The sequence below is a fragment of the Artibeus jamaicensis genome, unplaced genomic scaffold, assembly GCF_021234435.1.
Source record: "Artibeus jamaicensis isolate MK-2021 breed Jamaican fruit bat unplaced genomic scaffold, CSHL_Jam_final contig_685, whole genome shotgun sequence".
NCBI classification, from domain to species: Eukaryota; Metazoa; Chordata; class Mammalia; order Chiroptera; family Phyllostomidae; genus Artibeus; species Artibeus jamaicensis.
Genome location: NW_026521924.1, coordinates 3,101,980 through 3,120,256, shown reverse-complemented (window position 1 = coordinate 3,120,256; position 18,277 = coordinate 3,101,980). Strand labels below are relative to the sequence as shown.

General features: G+C 36.0%; 1 protein-coding gene across 1 annotated transcript in view; it reads right to left on the bottom strand.

The window, feature by feature from the left end:
- ESF1 (ESF1 nucleolar pre-rRNA processing protein homolog) overlaps positions 1-18,277 on the bottom strand; it is a 67,377-nt gene that overhangs the window by 13,945 nt on the left and 35,155 nt on the right. Inside the window, exon 10 of the mRNA XM_037134012.2 lies at positions 2,277-2,398. Coding sequence (XP_036989907.2) covers positions 2,277-2,398 — 122 coding nt within the window. The remainder of the gene's footprint in view (positions 1-2,276; positions 2,399-18,277) is intronic.

The window sequence follows — 18,277 nt, the reverse complement described above, 5'->3', positions numbered from 1 at the left end:
AATAGTTTACTGACTGGTTAGTTAAAAATAATGATTGTTTATTATGAAAATTCAAGCATATGGATAAGCAGTAAGGGTAGCATAATGAACCCCCTGTTCAGTCTCAACACCCAAATTTCAGAATGTGTCTTGTTTTATCCACAATCTACCTCTGAAAACTCTTGGGCTATTTACAAGCAAATCAGTTAAATTTTTCCTAATCAAATTTGAACAGACTGTCTACTAAGTTAGTATGTTTAGTGAAAAAATTCAGGTATATAAAAATAAAAAAAATATATGTGAACTAGGATCAGACTAACCATACTGACCTTATCTCAAGGAATCTAAAACAAGAATCACTGTAAAAAAAACCTGAAACACTTAGGATGAACACTGCCAAACATTATCCTGCAGGCTGAAGAAGACTCACCAAGCCCTAAAGAATATTCATTCATTTTTAAGAGATTTTATTTATTTTTAGAGAAGGGAAGAAGAAGGAAAGACACATCAATGTGCTGCTGCCCCTTGTGCACCACCTACTGGGGACTTGGCCTACAACCCAGGCATGTGCCCTGACTGGGAATTGAACCAGCAACCCTCTGGGGTTTACAAGCTGGTACTCATTCCACTGAGCCACATCAGCCAGGGCTTCATGTTGATATATCCTTTTATGAACAGAACTTCTAAGAATTTTTTACTAAAAATTGTAATAAATTTAGCAGTAATATATTTCTAACAAAGATAATAAACCTCATATCTATTCATATATTTCTTTAACAGTTTTTAGACCTAAACTATAACTATTATCTACTATCTTGCATAAATATGCATCCATTTCTTCAGTAATCATTTTCAACATCAAATCTGACATCACAGAGAGGAAAAGAGAAAAAATATTTATAATTTGATGGAAATCTTGAAACTCTTGTCTATATGGAGAATTTGTGGAGTTGGAAGGGATCTGCTGAAATCCAAGTCCATGGAGTCTAGAGCAAACTAGGCACTCAACAAATGTATTTTTAATGTTATTGATAAAATAAGTCCCGTCTTAGTCTAATAAAGGGGAAGTGCCTAACAAATGAAAGTCAAGAGTATAATTTATTTTATATAAATAAAATTAAATGGCTGCCAAAGGTCTCAGAAACAAGTGACTACTATACTGACCCCATACAGGTCTACATGTAAGTCTTCCAATAAACCAACTGCTTAACAACTTCTGAAATTATCCCATTTAAAAAATATTTTACTACCTACTTAGTTTTAAAGGAAGTTCTAGGGAAGAAGAGAGGCAGCATATCAATGAGGACAGGGGTCTTACCCCATTTCTTCATTTTACTATCCATTTCCAGAAACACTGACTACAATTAGAGTACAAAAATCACCCCACTGCATCATTCAATTTTGCCACTCTCTTATCTTTACTAGCACTAACAGTTAGAGCTGTACCAAAAGCACAAGCTTACATACTACAGGGACAACACAGTACTGTAGAAAGAACACCGGAGTGAGAGCTGGATTCTAGCCTTAGCTTGGCCATTAACAACCTATGCATACTTAGGCAAATCACTTAATTTTTTACAACTATAAAACATCAGGGATGAATGAGAAGTGATCATTTAAGATTCTTCAAGTTGTGATTAGTGATACCATCTTAAGAAAATGACTTTACTGCCAGAATGCTGCATTTTGGTGACAAGATAAGGGTATTTTCAGTAGTAAAAACCATAAATGGTCTCTGCTACCATTACTAAAAACTCTAATTGTGCAAAATGTTATGATGAGAGTCAAATCACATTTTCATGCCAGCATATTATCAAAAAAATATCCTTAATAAATGGATTTAATAAGATGTTAAAGGATATATATAATATTGAAAACTGAAAACTGTACACTGAAAATAAATATGTATAGAAAATTTTATTCATATGAAATACTTTTCTATCTATATATCCTGAGATAAGTCTATATGTACCTCTTCCTCAAAAACAGGAGAAAAGCAAACTGTTTCACATTTCCATACCAACTAAACTATGTATTTTATTTAGGTAGCATGTAAATGTAAAATATTAGAGCAGAGTGGCTGTGGGTTAAGGTGGCTCTGGGTTTTTACCAGACTTTGTATAACATTATGCAGCCTTGTAGAAAACATATAACCTACTGGACACTCCCTTTCCTTTTTCTTAAAACTGCAATGGTAATAAAACCTACCCCAGAGAGTTGCTACCCTATGAGATAATGGCTGCTAAGCATCATTGTCATGCACAGTTGTTCAATAACTATTTGGTCACATTTGATACCTTCTGTTTCTTTTTTAGCCTTTTCTTCTCTTTTTTCTTCTCTAAAAATTGTTCCCAAGGGGTCAGTTTATCCTTTCCTTCCAATTTGTTTTTGACCATCTCTTCCGCACTTTCTTTAAGACCTAAGAAAAACACAGAAATAGTTAATTTAAATGTAATTTACCAAAAAAGGTAACTTATATTTAAGAGTAACAAGATAAAATGCAAGATCACAGAATAATGTAGGATCAATGTATATCAAACCTACTTCCTAATAGCAAACAATAATAAAGCTAACCAAAACAAAATAAATAAACCCAGTAACTTAAAATATGATTAAGGCACTGAAGAAAAATCCTTTTAATTTAGGCTCAAATTTTATTTCTCCACACTTAACTGCTTTGAGATTCTAAGAAAAATTCTGGAACAGGTGACTAACAAAAATTAATTGGTAAGGCAATCCCTGTTGAAATACCCTAGAAGAAAGTATTCTCATAATCACTCTTCAAGCACTCTGTGAGATCACATCTTTAAGATCAAAAGGACCACTGAATTCAGATTCCAGTTTGTACAGTTTAACTCTTTCAATGCTGTTATTTGCTCTAGTACTTTAATTCTAAAGGTCTTTGTTCCTTATGTTATAGATACTGAATGTTACTAGGGGTTATGTAATAGCTGGAGTGGGTGAGAAGGTAAAAGAAAATCCTCCAAGGCTGATATATCAGTGATGACGAAGACCCTCAACACTGCCAAAGTAAAGGAAATATGACTTCTGTATTGTCCCCTTTGATAATAAAGATGTTTGCCTTATTTTGTAGTATTTTTTGGAGGTCATAGTTGGTTTGAGGGAAGAGGGGGCTTCAATATTTAGATGACACATAATTCATTAAAAAAAACAACAATTATGTAATGATTTGTAATGATGACATGGTCAATACAGATGAACTTTTCAGATATATTTTAAATTCTAAGACAAGGAAAACCATCTTAAAGATATAATAATTCCCTTTTACCCTGAGAGAGTTCGGCAACTTGCCTAAGAACATGCTATAAGGAAGCTACAAAGATGAAATTTGAACTCCTGGTTAACCTATATATTACTACCAAGAATGAAATCTAAAGCTTTTAGCTTCAGGTCCTTCATCTGCAAAATGAGGTTGGTTTAGATATAAAGCATGCAACTGTCTTCTCCCACATACACCATTTCCCCCACTCAAAGAACATATCTGGTAGAAGTTCAAATATATACAGCTTCAAGTAGTGCTTTGACTCTTGAGTCCCAAAGAACAGCATGAGACAGGTGTTAACAGATGATCTCTAAGGTCTCTTCCTGGGCTTTTAAACTCAGAGTTAATCTCCAAATTTCTATGATTTAGAAAAATATTAAATTATATGTACACTCAAGGTTAGATAGATTTGTTTCTATAACATACTGCTGGTACTGTCTCTAATTTATTGTATGTCAAATCAGAAACACATCTCTCAATATAAAAATGTTGCTTATAAGAAAACACCATTCCCTTTACTGAACAGTTTTCAAGAGAAATGTGAACTGTATAAAACTAAGTCCAGATCTCTGACCAAATCAACAGATACACAGCACCTAGAAAATATAAACTGGGATATCCATTTGGGAGAAAGCAGCAAATCCTGACAAAGTAAGTTGATTTCAAATAACAACAACAACAACAAAATAATTTGTACATTATGCCCAAAGGTCAGCACAATCAATCCAGTTTCGCATTCTAAATATACAGAATTATTACATATGTTTAATAATAATCTTAAGGTCGTTTACTGTAATTTCCAAATAAATTAAGAAAGATTTTATTACTCAAATATATTAAATGAAGTAATATATTTAGAGATTTTTTCAATAAAATGTATTCTCTGATTACAATCATACATTGCATAATGATAAGGATACCTGCTGAGAAATTCGCTAGCTGATTTTGTTGTGTGAACATCACAGAGTGACGCTACACAAACACTCATGGAATAGTCTCCTACATGTACACTTAAGCTTATTGTATAGCATATTACAGGCTACAAGCCACAGCATGTTACTGTACTGAAGACTGCAGGCAGCTCTAATTACAGTATTTGTGTATCTCAACATATCTAAATATTTTTAAAAGTACAATAAAAATATGGTATAAGATAAAAAATGATACACTCCTATAAGGCATTTACCATGAAAGGGGCATGAAGGACTGAGAAGTTGCTCTGGGTGAGTCAGTGAGTGAGTGGAGAATGAATGTGAAAGCCCAGGACATGACTATACACCAGAGATTTTCAATTGGTGTGCCACAAAAAAACTTTAAAACATTCAACACCTATTTAACAAGGAACACTGACCTCTTTTTCCCTTATACTGACAAATAAAACAAATGACAACAGCCAACAGAACAATAGCCACCCAGTGTGAATGAACCAAAATTATACCTATTCTTTTGGTGTGCTGCAGAATATCAGTGATCAGTTTATATGTGCCATGAGATGAAAAAGGTTGATTTCAGTGCTATACACTACTGCAGACTTTGGAAACACTGCACTTAGACTACATTAAATTTATTAAAAATATTTTAGCTTACTATAACATTTTGCTTCATAAACTTTAATTTTTGTACTTTGGTCATAACATTTAGCTTAAAACACACATTGTATATCTGTACAAAAATATTTTTTAATATTCTTATTCCATAAGCTTTTTTCTATTTTAAAAGATTTTAATTTTTAATTTGTTTTTTGTTGTTGTTAAAAACTAAGACAGAAACACACATCAGCCTAGGCCTACACAGGGTCAGGATCGTCAATATCACTGTTTCCCACCTCCACATTTCCTCCCACTGGAAGGTCTTCAGGGAAAATAACAGGCATGGAATTGTCATCTTCTATGACAACAATGCTTTTTTCTGGAATACCCCTGCAAAACTTGCCTGAAACTCTTCTTAAGAGGGTGTCACTCTTTTAAAGCAGATGCACCATGACCATTCCCCTCTATTAATGAAAACCTTTCAGTGTTAGGGTTCAGGTTTCTAAAATTCTAAGGAACTTGCTCAGGTCTATAGAAGGTTCTGCTAAACCTCTTGCTGTGAATTCTCTTGAGGGTTCTTCTTCTACTTCTGTTTTTCAGCTATGCATTCCCTTTCAGGTTCCAGTAATTCCTTATTAGTCAATTCCTCAGGAGTCACCTTTAGGAGCTCCTCATTGTCATTCTCATCCACACTCTGATTAGATTACAGTTGTTGACACCTCAGCCACAGCTGTGTTGATTGTTACAACCTCCTACTCATTCTTGGCAAATCCATTGAATGATCTGAAGTCATGTACAAACCTCTTGAGTGTATTTTTCCAGAACGCATTCATATACTCCTTGGTGACATCAACCAAAGCCCAAGCAAGGTTCTTGATGCAGTCAGAGATGCTGCAACTGCTTCAGAATTGCACCAGTGTCTTCCTCAGTTGCAACCTGGGCAAAGGTCCTCCTCGGGTTGCAGGCCTCAGAAGCTGCTGTAACTAACTTCTTGATCCATTGGTTGGATCAAAGATGTGTTTAGAAAGAGAACACTACTTTGATACTGGGATGAAAATCACCAGTAAAAGGAGGATGTCCATGAGCACATCAACAATAAGTAAAATCCTGAAAGGTATGTTATCCTTCAAACAGTACCTCTCCATTTTGCTGATGTAGCAATTCAGAAGGGCATCTTAAAAGAGAAGCTGGGTCATCCATTACTTCTTATTGCTCCTGTGATACAGTGCCAGCGTGTGCTTACTGATGTGCTTGAAGGCCCTGGGCTTCTCACTGTGCCAGATCACAAAAGATTTCAGATCATGAAGGGTTGTAGCCTGCAACGTTGCCTCCAATCATTACTGTTATCCTGTCCTTAAAAGCCATGAAACCTAGCACTGACTTGGCCTTCTTATGAATGAAGGTCCTTTCAGGCATCGATTTTTAGAATAGGCAGGTTTCATCCATATTGAGTATTTGCTCTGACAAGTAATTTTCCTCCATAATCAGCCTATCTAGAGTTTCCAAAAATTCTTCAGCTGTCTAATTTACATTAGCACTTGAAGACTCACCACTCCCCTTCACATTATGTAATGAAAATTTAAACTACCCGCAGCAGTAACTTCAACAACTTAATCGGGTCCGGTCTTTCAACATCACAAATAAACTTTTTGTGTTGGCCATGATTGTCATGATGCTGAGAAGGATACACTTATGTGTCTGGTCTTTAGTTCAGGTCATTAGAAGCTTCCCCAGGTCTAATATAGGTCCTTTATGAGTTTGTTTTAGTCTCGCTGCCTTTAATGAAGCAGATCCTTTAATAGCTTCCATCACTTTGTTCTTATTCTTCAAGATTACATCCATGGTGGAATGGGAAATGCCCACTAGAAAGCAATCGCCATCACTGATTTTCCACCTTTGTAGTCCTTAACCACTTTTTAAAAATTTTAGTTTTAGACAGAGGGGAAAGGAGGAAGAAAGAGAGAGAGAGAGAAACATCAATGTGTGGTTGCCTCTTGCACACCCCCTACTGGGAACCTGGCCCACAACGTAGGCTTGTGCCCTGTCTGGGAATTGAACTGGTGACCTTTAGGTTTGCAGGCTGGCACTCAATCCACTCAGCTGCACCAGCCAGCACCTTTCAATTAAATTTTAAAAACTAAGTAGAAAGAGTACCCTGTAATGATAAATAGGAAATACATACATCATTAACACATTTATTATCATTATCAAGCATTATATAATGAACATAATTGTATGCACCTGGCGGCACTGGTTTGTTTATACCACCATCCCCAAAACATGAGTAATGCACTGCATTGCAATGTTACAATGATTACATTACTAGGCGATACAAAATTTTCAGCTCCATTATAATTTTATAGGACCACTTTTGTCTATGTGGTCCATCTCTGACCCAAACGATGTTAGGCAGCACATGACTATAGTTTTGATCCTTAAAACTTAAAATTTACTTCTAGCTCAGCATGATGCTAAGGAAGGTTCTTTGTTATTGTCTCTTTTGGGTGACTAGAACATTGGTCTGATGTGTCTCAATTGGTGTGTGTGTCTATCCCACAGGGAAATGGATCTTGATGTTTTTTGGGGGGAATGTGAATACCTTGAGAATTTGATCTCTCCCTGAAACACTGTGATGGAAAAACTTGCATATAATGCAAGTTTCAGAGAGTTTATGGAAACCCAATGTTCCCTAACCACAGGCCTCAGGAACCCTGGGCCTCAGGCAAAGAACATCTACAGGGGCTGTAGAGGCCTATGAGAAGATGGGAATCTATTCCCCGTAACTTCAAAACTAGCCAACACAGACATTTGTAGGTTTTACATCAGGGTTTCTCATTTCAGCACTAACGTCATTTTGGATCAGGCACATTCTTTGTTGTTAATGGTAATTCTGTGCATTGTAGGATTTTTAGCAATATCTCTGGCCTATCCATGAGATGACAGTAGCCCCCCTTGTGAAAATAAAAAATGTCCCCAGATATTGCCAGAAGTCCAGTTGGGGGGCAAAATCACCCCTAGTTGAGAACCACTGTGCTAGAAAATGATTAGAAGACTTTTCTGAAAACAAAGGCTATTTCATTACTTGTACTATATAAATGATGTAGGGTTTTTTTAGTATTTGATTATATAATGTCTTTTCCACTTTAGAAGTTTCATCTGAGTATGCCTTTTCTTCCAACTAGACCAAAGGCAACTAAAGTTACCTTCTTTTGTACTCCACAATATTTAGTATAGTGCCAGACACATAGTAACTACTTAAACACTTAACTGATCTGTCTTGAAGGAAGGATTCTTTATTTCAAGCCAACTGTTTGATCTCTCATGTTTGGAACATATTCTCTCCAACAGAAAATGAATCAAAACTTTAAGATCTAAATAAATGGCCTTTATACCAGAGTGATTCATGTGGTTTTAAAAAGAACCTATAGCTCTAGAATCATTCATGAAATATTTATTCCCAGGAAATATTTTATATTTTTCTGGCACTTAGTTTGTTTACAACAATAAATAGTATCTTCGGTTAAATACAGTCTATTTTTTGGCCTGGCTTTCACATAATACACCAAAATAGTAGAATGACAAACACATTGCAATGAATTAACACACCACGATAACTTAAAAATGCTTTGTTCTCATTGTCATAATGAGGTCATTTAAATCTCTTGCCACAGATCACAGTTGTTTATGTTCTAAGTTCTTAAAAATATGCCCATCCCAGAAGCCTCTTGGCATATGCACAAGAACATTCTTCAGACAGTTTTAGCTTTATTCGAGACCAGCCACTATGTGACTGAAAAACAACTACTAACTGTTTTTAGTTTTGCACAAATTTGCTTTAAAAAAATTTACTTTATACTCAAGGACTGCCATAGTAGTTAAAAATAACATCAATACTGCTACAAATAAGGGGTAAAAAACTCTTTCAAAGCCAACCATGAAAACAGATGATTCAATTATGACAATAATATTGAATAATTTAACTGTAATTCATTCATAATATTTTGATAATTTGCATACACAGAAGAATACTTTAAAATATTCTTTCAAAATCCATTAACAACATATTTCTCTTGATTCTATTCATTTAAAATACTCAAAATGTCTTCAAGGGGCAGGACATGAATAACTTAACTAGGTACTATAATTGATTTTGTTTACAAAGACAAAATATACATTTTATGACTTCTGATATAGGAACTTTCTATTTAAATGAAGACTTAGGATCCACTGAGAATATTTATGAATGCTTATAGCTTAATCTTTATTTATGGTTGTATATGGAAATCAGACTATGTAACACTCAACTTCAAAAGTAGCTTTTGAAATGAAACTAACCACCACCACCCAAACTCCCAACTTGGAATTCACTTGGGTATAAGAATTTTTAAAGGAAATCTACTGGCCATGCCCCGAGGAACACTGGCATGGAAGGTACTTCAAAATGGCCAGTCATCCCAATTGGTGCAGGGAGATGGAAGAACACATATACTTATATAATTAATAGAGGACACAGAGATATTTGGTTCATATGAGTAATGAGGATTTTCACCAGCAGTGTTTTTTTTCTCCATGGTAATCAAGTGATTATGTACAAAAAGTACCCTTAAAACATACTGAATGAGTTAAACTATATTCTTTTACTCTGTACCATTTATCACAGTTGGAAATTTATATTTATTTATGTGATTTTTAAGAATTATTATTATTATTTATTATTATTATTAAGGCTATCTTCTTTACTAGGTTGCAAGTTCCATGAGGGTAGAGGCCACGGCTCCTCCCCCTGACAAAGGTACCTGGTATAATAAATGTCTGTTGAATGAAAGTAAAAATGAAAGAATAAATTAGTCGAATTTGTTCCCAACCTCATGGACAGGGAGCAACAATGCATAAAGTTAAAAAGTAAAATAACAACTAGCTTTGGAAACAACAGTAAAAGTAAACAACAAAAATTACTAATCAGACAAAGCCAACATAAGTCCTTTGTATGGTGCTTAACACTGTTAATATCTACTATATGGAAACAATAAAGACAACTATAATACAAATAACACGACTAAGAGGGTACAGGAAAGCTAGATGAGGAACTGCTGCTCATAAAGCATTAGATGAAGTATCCATAGAAAATATGATATGCTGAATGAATAAATGTTAATGCTCTTTAATGTTGATTACCTAAATACTATTTTAGTGGGTAGAAATTGTTTTATATTTGTCTGTAATTTGACCTTATCATACCCTAACCTCTTCTGAATCTCCTTTTACTGGTCCCTAAAATGTGTGTCTTCCATTTGCAAATATATGGCAGGTCCTCAAATACTATTTTGCTCAATGTTGCTTTGTTACAAGTGAGATGCCATAGGAAATATGACTCTTGTATATATCAATTAGCCTGTGAAAAAAAATAGTTTAATTATACATTGTTTCACTTGAAGTCAGAGAACCTATCGAAGATGATGAGTGAGGATTCGCTGTATTCAGTTTACTCTGAACCAAGCTCTCCTGAATTCTTGGAACCAGACAGTCTTAAAAAGCTGACCTTAAATACAAGACATTTGGGCCTTATTAGGGAACTGTTGTTTCCTGTATTTTATGTACTTTATTTGTATGTTTTGTTTTTTAAGTAGTTTGTGATCACATGCACATAATATCAAGCTGTCCTAATACTGACAGATGAAAATTCTGGCCAAGCCTGGTGAAACCATTCTATTATTAATTTATGGCAAAGAGGACTGAAGAACTACTTGTCCTACTGTTATTTTTTTATACATGATGTTTACAAACAAGGTAGAAACAACACGAAAATTTTTAAATGAAAAGCTAAGATATGGAATTTCTGAGAGTCTACTCACAAGAAAGCTCAAATAGAAATGTTAAACTATCTGAGAGGAAGGAAGTTTTTCTGAAGGACATACACTATTTGCTATGGTGGAGTATGGACCTTGGGTTTTAATGGGCTGCTAGTCAAGGAGGCAGGAGACAACATATGAAGCCTCATCGTGGTGGAAAATTCCAACAGAGACCATACTGTGAAACCAGTAAGTGGGTGCACTCCTATTCTGACAATTCAGAAGGACTATGTGATTGTTTAGACTTTGGCTATAGGCAGAAAAATGTAAGTAAAAACACATTTCCCCCCAGAGCATTTATAACCTGTAAGCCCACAAATCCAGTTTTGTGGCTGGAATTCACACTATCTGTGTGGGCCAGAACTCCCCCATCCAAAAATTTGGTTTCAATTGGTTTTGGATTGGAAATGCCTTTAGGTACCAAGCAAATACTCTCTGAAAGAGGCACTTCTGACCCAGCACTTAGGTGCTTAGAGAATTCCCATAAATACTGAAAGATCTAAGAACAATGACAATAAAAATTCAATATGAACCAGAGTAAACAGAAACAAAATAACAGAAATAAGACCTATAAAGATTATAGATTCTGGAATTACTCAGATACAGCATATAAAATCAGTACATTAGAAAAAACAAAACAGAAGAGGATATTAAAAATACGATTATCAGCCCTGGCTGGCATAGCTCAGTGGATTGAGTGTGGGCCTGTGAACCAAAGGATCACAGTTCAATTCCCAGTCAGGGCACATGCCTGGGTTGCAGGCCAGTTCCCAGCAGGGGATGCACGAGAGGCCACCATACATTGATATTTCTCTCTCTCTTTCTTTCCCTTCCCCTCTAAAGATACATAAATAAAATCCTAAAAACATAAGATTATCAAAAGTATGAGACAGATTTGAGGAAAATAAAACTCCTCAATAATTTTGAGGAAGTAAAAAACATAACTGAAATTATAATCAATGACCAGGTAAACGGCAGACTATAATGAGGTAAGAAAAAATTAATGAACTTCCACCAAGATGGAGGCATAGGTGGAAGCACTGCACCTTCTCGCACAACTAAGTTTAAAAACAACAAAGTTTTAGCAACAAAAACGCAGCCAAACTACAGAAAATTGAACTACACAGAACTCTGACAACGAACACTTCAGCCAAACCGATAAACCCGTGAAGGAGCTAGCAGTGAGATAGACCGCGCAGGCCCCAGTGGCAGGAAGCGGCAGAGGGAACTGCCATTGTCCCTCTCTGACCCTGCCCCCACATACAGCATCACATACCAGCAAACTGGGGGGGCCCGCCCTGGTGAACAACTAAGGCTCTGCTCCTCCTACGTAACAGGCACAAACAGATCAAAACATGGCTTAAGAACAGCTCAGAGCCCCAGAGCCGATAAATCTAAGCAATGAAGAAATAGCCAAACTTTCAGATGCACAGTTTAAAACACTGGTGATCAGGATGCTCACAGAACTGGTTAATTTTAGTCACAAATTAGAGGAACATATGAAGGCTAAACTAATTGAAATGAAGGGAATTGCACAGGAAATCAACAGTAATGGAAAGGAAACTGGAACTCAAATCAAAGGAGTGGACCAGAAGGAGGAAAAAAATGACCAAACAGAAAAGGATGAAGAAACAAGAATTCAAAAAAATGAGGAGAGGCTTAGGAACCTCCAGGACATCTTTAAACGCTCCAACATCCAAGTTATAGGGGTACCAGAAGGGGAAGAGGAACAGCCACAAGTGAAAAACTTATTTGAACAAATAATAAAGGAGAACTTCCTAATCTGGCAAAGGCAATAGACTTCCAGGAAATCCAGGAAGCTCAGAGAGTCCCAAAGAAGTTGGACCCAAGAAGGAACACACCAAGGCACATCATCATTACATTAGCCAAGATTAAAATGAAGGAGAGAATCCTAGAAGCAGCAAGAGCTAAGGGGACAGTCACCTACAAAGGATTCCCCATCAGACTGTCAGCTGATTTCTTAAAAGAGACCCTACAGGCAAGAAGGGGCTGGAAAGAAGTATTACAAGTCATGAAAGGCAAGGACCTACATCCAAGATTAATCTATCCAGCAAAGCTTTCATTTAGAATGGAAGGACAGATAAAGTGCTTCTCAGATAAGGTCAAGTTCTAGGAGTTCATCATCACCAAGCCCTTATTATATGAAATGTTAAAGGGACTTAACTAAGAAAAAGAAGATAAAAAATATGAACAGTGAAAGGACAACAAACTCACAGTTATTGACAACTACACCTAAAACAAAAACAAACTAAGAAGACAGCTAGATCAGGAGCAGAACCATAGAAATGTGAAGATCACATGAAGGGTTACCAACAAGGGAGTGGGAGAAGAAGAGGGGAGAAGGTACAGAAAATAAGTAGCATAGATGGTAGGTAGAAAATAGATAGGGGGGAGGGCAAGAATGGTATGGGAAATATAGAATCTAAAGAACTTGAGACGTGTGGCATAAACTGAAGGGGGGAATGGTGGGGGAGGGGGTGTGCAGGGTGGAGGGGAATGAAGGGGGGAATAGAACAACTGTAATGGCATAATTAATAAAATATATTAAAAAAATTAAAAAGAAAAAATTAATGAACTGAAAGAACTGAAGAAATTATCCAATTTGTTGCATAGATCCAAAGGTATGGAAAACATGAGTTATCTATCCTATGGAGAATTAGAAGGTACCACACATATCAAATAGGATTTCCAGAAGGAGAAAGTAGGAAAGATGAGAAAAATGTAATGCTTTAAGAGAAAATGCTAAGATGTTTTCAGAACTGATGAAAGATACTAATCTTAGGATTCTGGGTATCCAATTAATTCTAAAAAAAAAAATAATAGAAGCAACAAGGAAAAAATGATCTAGATACACCACAGTGAAACCCAGAACAGTAAACTATTTCAAAAGATAGGAACAAAAGGCAGCACTGTGGAGCAAGGTTAACCCTTTCTTTATAGGGAACCCATCTGAATGGAATGGCAAATGTAGCCTAGCCCTATTGGAAAGCCCACAGGCGACTGTTGGCATGCAGGATGCCAAAGCCACGGATTGGCTTTCCCATGGGAAATCAGGCCTGCATTATACCTGGTATGCTTTAAGGCTTAAAGCACCCTCTTGCTAAAACACCCTCACCCTGAGTTGAAGCAGCAAAAGCTTACTCCGTATCTTTAAAGTAACTTTCTAAAGTCTGTGCTAATTCTCCCAAGGACTGAAGTGTAACCAGACCAATTACTCTTATCATTCCCTTGCATTTGCAACATTTTTTCCTTGTTAATCTGTAGGAAGTAATCAGTAACATTCTCTCCTTCATTATCTGTAAAAAGCAATTACCTAAAGCAAACCTAAGCATAATGAATGAAAACCTTCTTTGATGTATGCCATTAGAAAGCCAATAAAAGCTTGTCAAGCCAGGGGTCGAGGCGTTCTCCCATTGAGAGACTGGCTATGCCGTCCCTTTTCCTCCATAGGACTTTGGTAGTCCATGTGAATTTGTTTCGTTTCATCCACAACACTATGGACCCCGTTGGCCAGAGTCTGCATCATTTCCTGACAGGGTCCAACAGTGGGCCCCTGGCCCCTGGGATTAATGTAGTATGCTCTGCAGTTAGGTGGGTTCCTCAATCTCCTGTATCTCTGTCAACAGGAGTCATGGGGAAGGAGCTCACAGTAAATCTGCCCCTCTCTCCAGGAAGGGGTTAAGAGGGGAACTGGCATGGCATATCCATGGCAACAGCAGATACTCTTCCCTCCCTAATTTTCAACAGTAACAGTCTCACCACCAAAATCTGCCTGGAATCTACCAGAAATAATCTCTTCGTGCCTTTTATACCCATTTATTTTGGTCACTACAAAAAGCCTCTAATTATCTAGTGCTCCCTGATCTCCCATGTTCTAATCCTCTGAAGTTAAACTATCCACTGTTCTTCCACCATCTCCCTCTCCCTTCAACTCTCTTTACCACTAAATTCTCTGGAATCCACAATGCATCATCAGTAAAAATGTGATTATGTAATTCTGAACTTTTTTTTAAAAATCTTCTTGCTCTAACTGAAACATGGTTCTTTTCTAGAGAGATATAACTCATTCAAAGTTTTTGTTGTTGTTGGTGGTGGTGGTGTTTGTTTTCTGCACAGAGCCCTCATATCAGCTGGCCTAGAGCGGAAACAGGTGTGTATGTGGGGGGGGGTCATTAGGGTTCTTCATCAAGTTTTAAGAAGTGTGGTATGACTGGTCCAGGGTCAGGAGACTAACAGAGAGCTAAACAACAGGTACATGCAGTTTTGACACTTTGGTACATTACAGAGGTAGGCATGTCAGATTACTGGGGAAAAGGACAGATTATTAAAAAAAAATGTAACAGAATACTCCATCAGGGCACATACTTGGGTTGCAGGCCAGTTCCCAGCAGGGGATGCACAAGAAGCAACCATACATTGTTATTTCTCCCCTCCCCTTCTAAAGATAAATAAAAAAATAAAAAAAAAATTAAAAATTCTATTATTAAAAAAAAGTAACAGAATAAAAAAAGATTTTCCATGTAGAAGAAAACGAAATTAGATCCTTTATTTATTAAAAAAAATTCAACTCCTAGTGGATCGACTTAAATGTCAAAAACCTTAAGCCAGTCTGCCTTTGAAAGAACACCAGTCTCATCATTATAGAAAAGAATTTCTTAGATGAAATGCAGAAGCAGTAACTATTTTAGAAAATTTCCTGATAATACTAAAAATCAAGAATATTTTTCATTAGACAACACCTCCAAGAGTGCATGTATATAGTTACAAATAGAAGAGACATGTTATCTGGTAAAAAACTAAGACTAGCATCGAAGAACAATAAAGAACTCTTCAAGATTAGTAGAGAAAGAACACACAATATAACAGAAAAATAGCCAAAAGATATCTCTGAGTATTTCACTGAGCAGGAAACACGTATGGCCAATGAATATATGAAAAGATGTTTTATCTTGTGATAAGAGAAATACAAATCAAGTGCTGCTCACGGGAATGTAAACTAATACAACAGTACTTTACCTTGTAAAGTTGAACACTCAGGTGTCCTCTGATCCAGCAATTACATTCTTTGATAAGTAACCAGAAAAACTGAAACACAAACTAGAAGATGCACCGAAATGTTCATAACAACATAATTTACCATAGTAAACACCTAAGAACAACCCAGATCTGTATCCAACAGTATGAATATATAAACTGTGCTATACAGCAGTTAAATGAATGAGCTACAGCTACACAAAATACAGATAAGTCTCAGCAATATAATGCTGAGTAAGAAAAAAGCCCCAAAAGATTTAAAAATATCTCAAACAAATCCATAAACCCAGCCTTGTTAACAAAGTTAAGAGCTTTAAGAAGATATAGTTCATATAACAGAATTCATCCAGTTAAAGTATACAATTCAATGATTTTTTAGTACATTCAGACATGTGTAGCCATTGCCACAATCTACTTTTAGAACATTTTCTTCTTCTTGGGAAAAGAACTTATTTCTCTTTCCCCCAGGACACTCCAAAATACAGCTCTTTCCATATAACTACCAACCTACTTCCTGTCTCTAAAGAGTTCCTTGTTCTGGACATTTCACATAAAAATGTGGTTTTTGTGACTGGCTTCTTTCACTTAGTGTAAAATTTTTAAGGTTCATCCACTTTGTAGCATATACATCAGTACTTCATCCTTTTTATGAAACCAACTTTTTAGAAATACTTGTAAATGAGATGAAAATATATACAATGGAAAGCAAAATGAATACTGACATCTGGATAATAGTTACTCAGGTATAGAGAAGCAGGGAAGATCAATCCGATAAATGTTATTGCACAGTTTGAGTTTTTGCAGTAGGTTCACTAGGAGGGTCACGCTGGACCAATTATGAGAGAGTGCCTTAACCCAAGGATCATGACTAATCTAATTATGTGAATCAGTGGTAGATGAGAATAAAGGGGCAAATTTAATAAATCTGACTGTATCAATTTTGCTCTTTAGTTGGCACCAAAAAGAGTAAAAAGACAAATCACAAACTGGGAGAAGATATCTGCAAAACATGTGACTGATAAAAAACCAGCACAGTATATATGAAGAATTCCTATGACTCAATAAAACAAAGAATGGTACTTAAAAATGGTCAAAAAACAATAGGCATTTCACAAATGAAGAAACATGAAGAAATGTTCTTCCTTATTAGTAATTAGGGAAATGCCTGATCAATCCTTTTAAATTTAAATCAGTTCAAATCATCTCCATTTCCCATTTCATTCAGAATAAAAGCTAAATTTCACCCAGAGGTCTACAAATCCTTTGTGATTTTGCTGTTTGCCCTCAATTCTACTACACTCCAATTCTTGGTTCATTCTGCTTCAGCCATGTCTGCCTACTCATTACTCCTGGTCAAATTAGAAATGCTTCACTCTCAGGGCTTTTGTATTTATTCTTTCTCTGGCCTGAAATACGTTTTTCCAGGATAATATACAATGTGCACTGTTCTTTCCATTTAGGCCTTTGTGCAAATGTCACTTTCTCAATGAAGCCTTCCCTGACTATCCAATTTAAATTGCTCCCAGCTCATATCCCCTGAAGGCTTTTTATCGTTTTGTTTACATGGTCCTTAATCACACCTGATTATTTTACCTATTTATTTGTTTACTACTCGGTTTCTCCCTACTTCTCCAACCCACAAACTAAAATGTAGGGCCCTGTGAAGCCAAGATTTTTACCCATCTTGTTTAGTGCTGTATGTCCAGAGAAAAAGAATACAAGTCTAGTACACAGAGCAGGAATCCAACAAATATGTGACAAAAACATACAAATTAAAATTATAATGAGATACCATTACTTATATACTCAACTGACAAAAACTAAAAAGCCTATCAATATCGATTAATGGTATGAACTATAGGAACCCACATTACCGGTTAGAGTAAAATGCTACAAACACCTGGGAAAACAATTAGACTAAACTAGTCAAGGTAATTGTGCACATGCACCACAACTAAGAAATTCTACACATATCTATGAAATTCTAGCCCTGTTAGGTGGCTCAGCTGCTTCGAGCATCAAAAGGCTGCATTGTATGTTTAATCCCAGGTCACAGCACATACCTAGAGAGAGGCTTCGATCCCCAGTACATAAAGGAAGCAACCAATAGATGTTTCTCTCTATGTGAGAGACATCTCTCTATGTGAGAGACAAGCAATGTGTTTATTGTTGAGAGAGAATGAGTAACATAAATGTCACATCAGTGTCACTCATTCTCTCTCAACAATAAATATACCCTCATGTAAGGATTAAATTAAAAATAAAGAAAAAGGAAGAAAAATTCTATATGTACCTAGGTGAGAAGTCCAAGAATATTCACAAAAACGATAAACTATAATAACTGGCAATGGAATAGGTACACTGCTATATAGCTATAACAGAATTCTATGTAGCAGTGTAAATTAACAGGCCACATCTTCGCACATGGACAAGGATAACTCTCAAAAATAGAATGTTAAGACTTCAGTCAAGATGTTATCATAGATGAACATGATACTCACCTTCTCCCAAAACCATATCAAAAATACAACTAAACTATAAAAAAACTGTAATTCAGAACCACATGAAACCTACTCGAATGC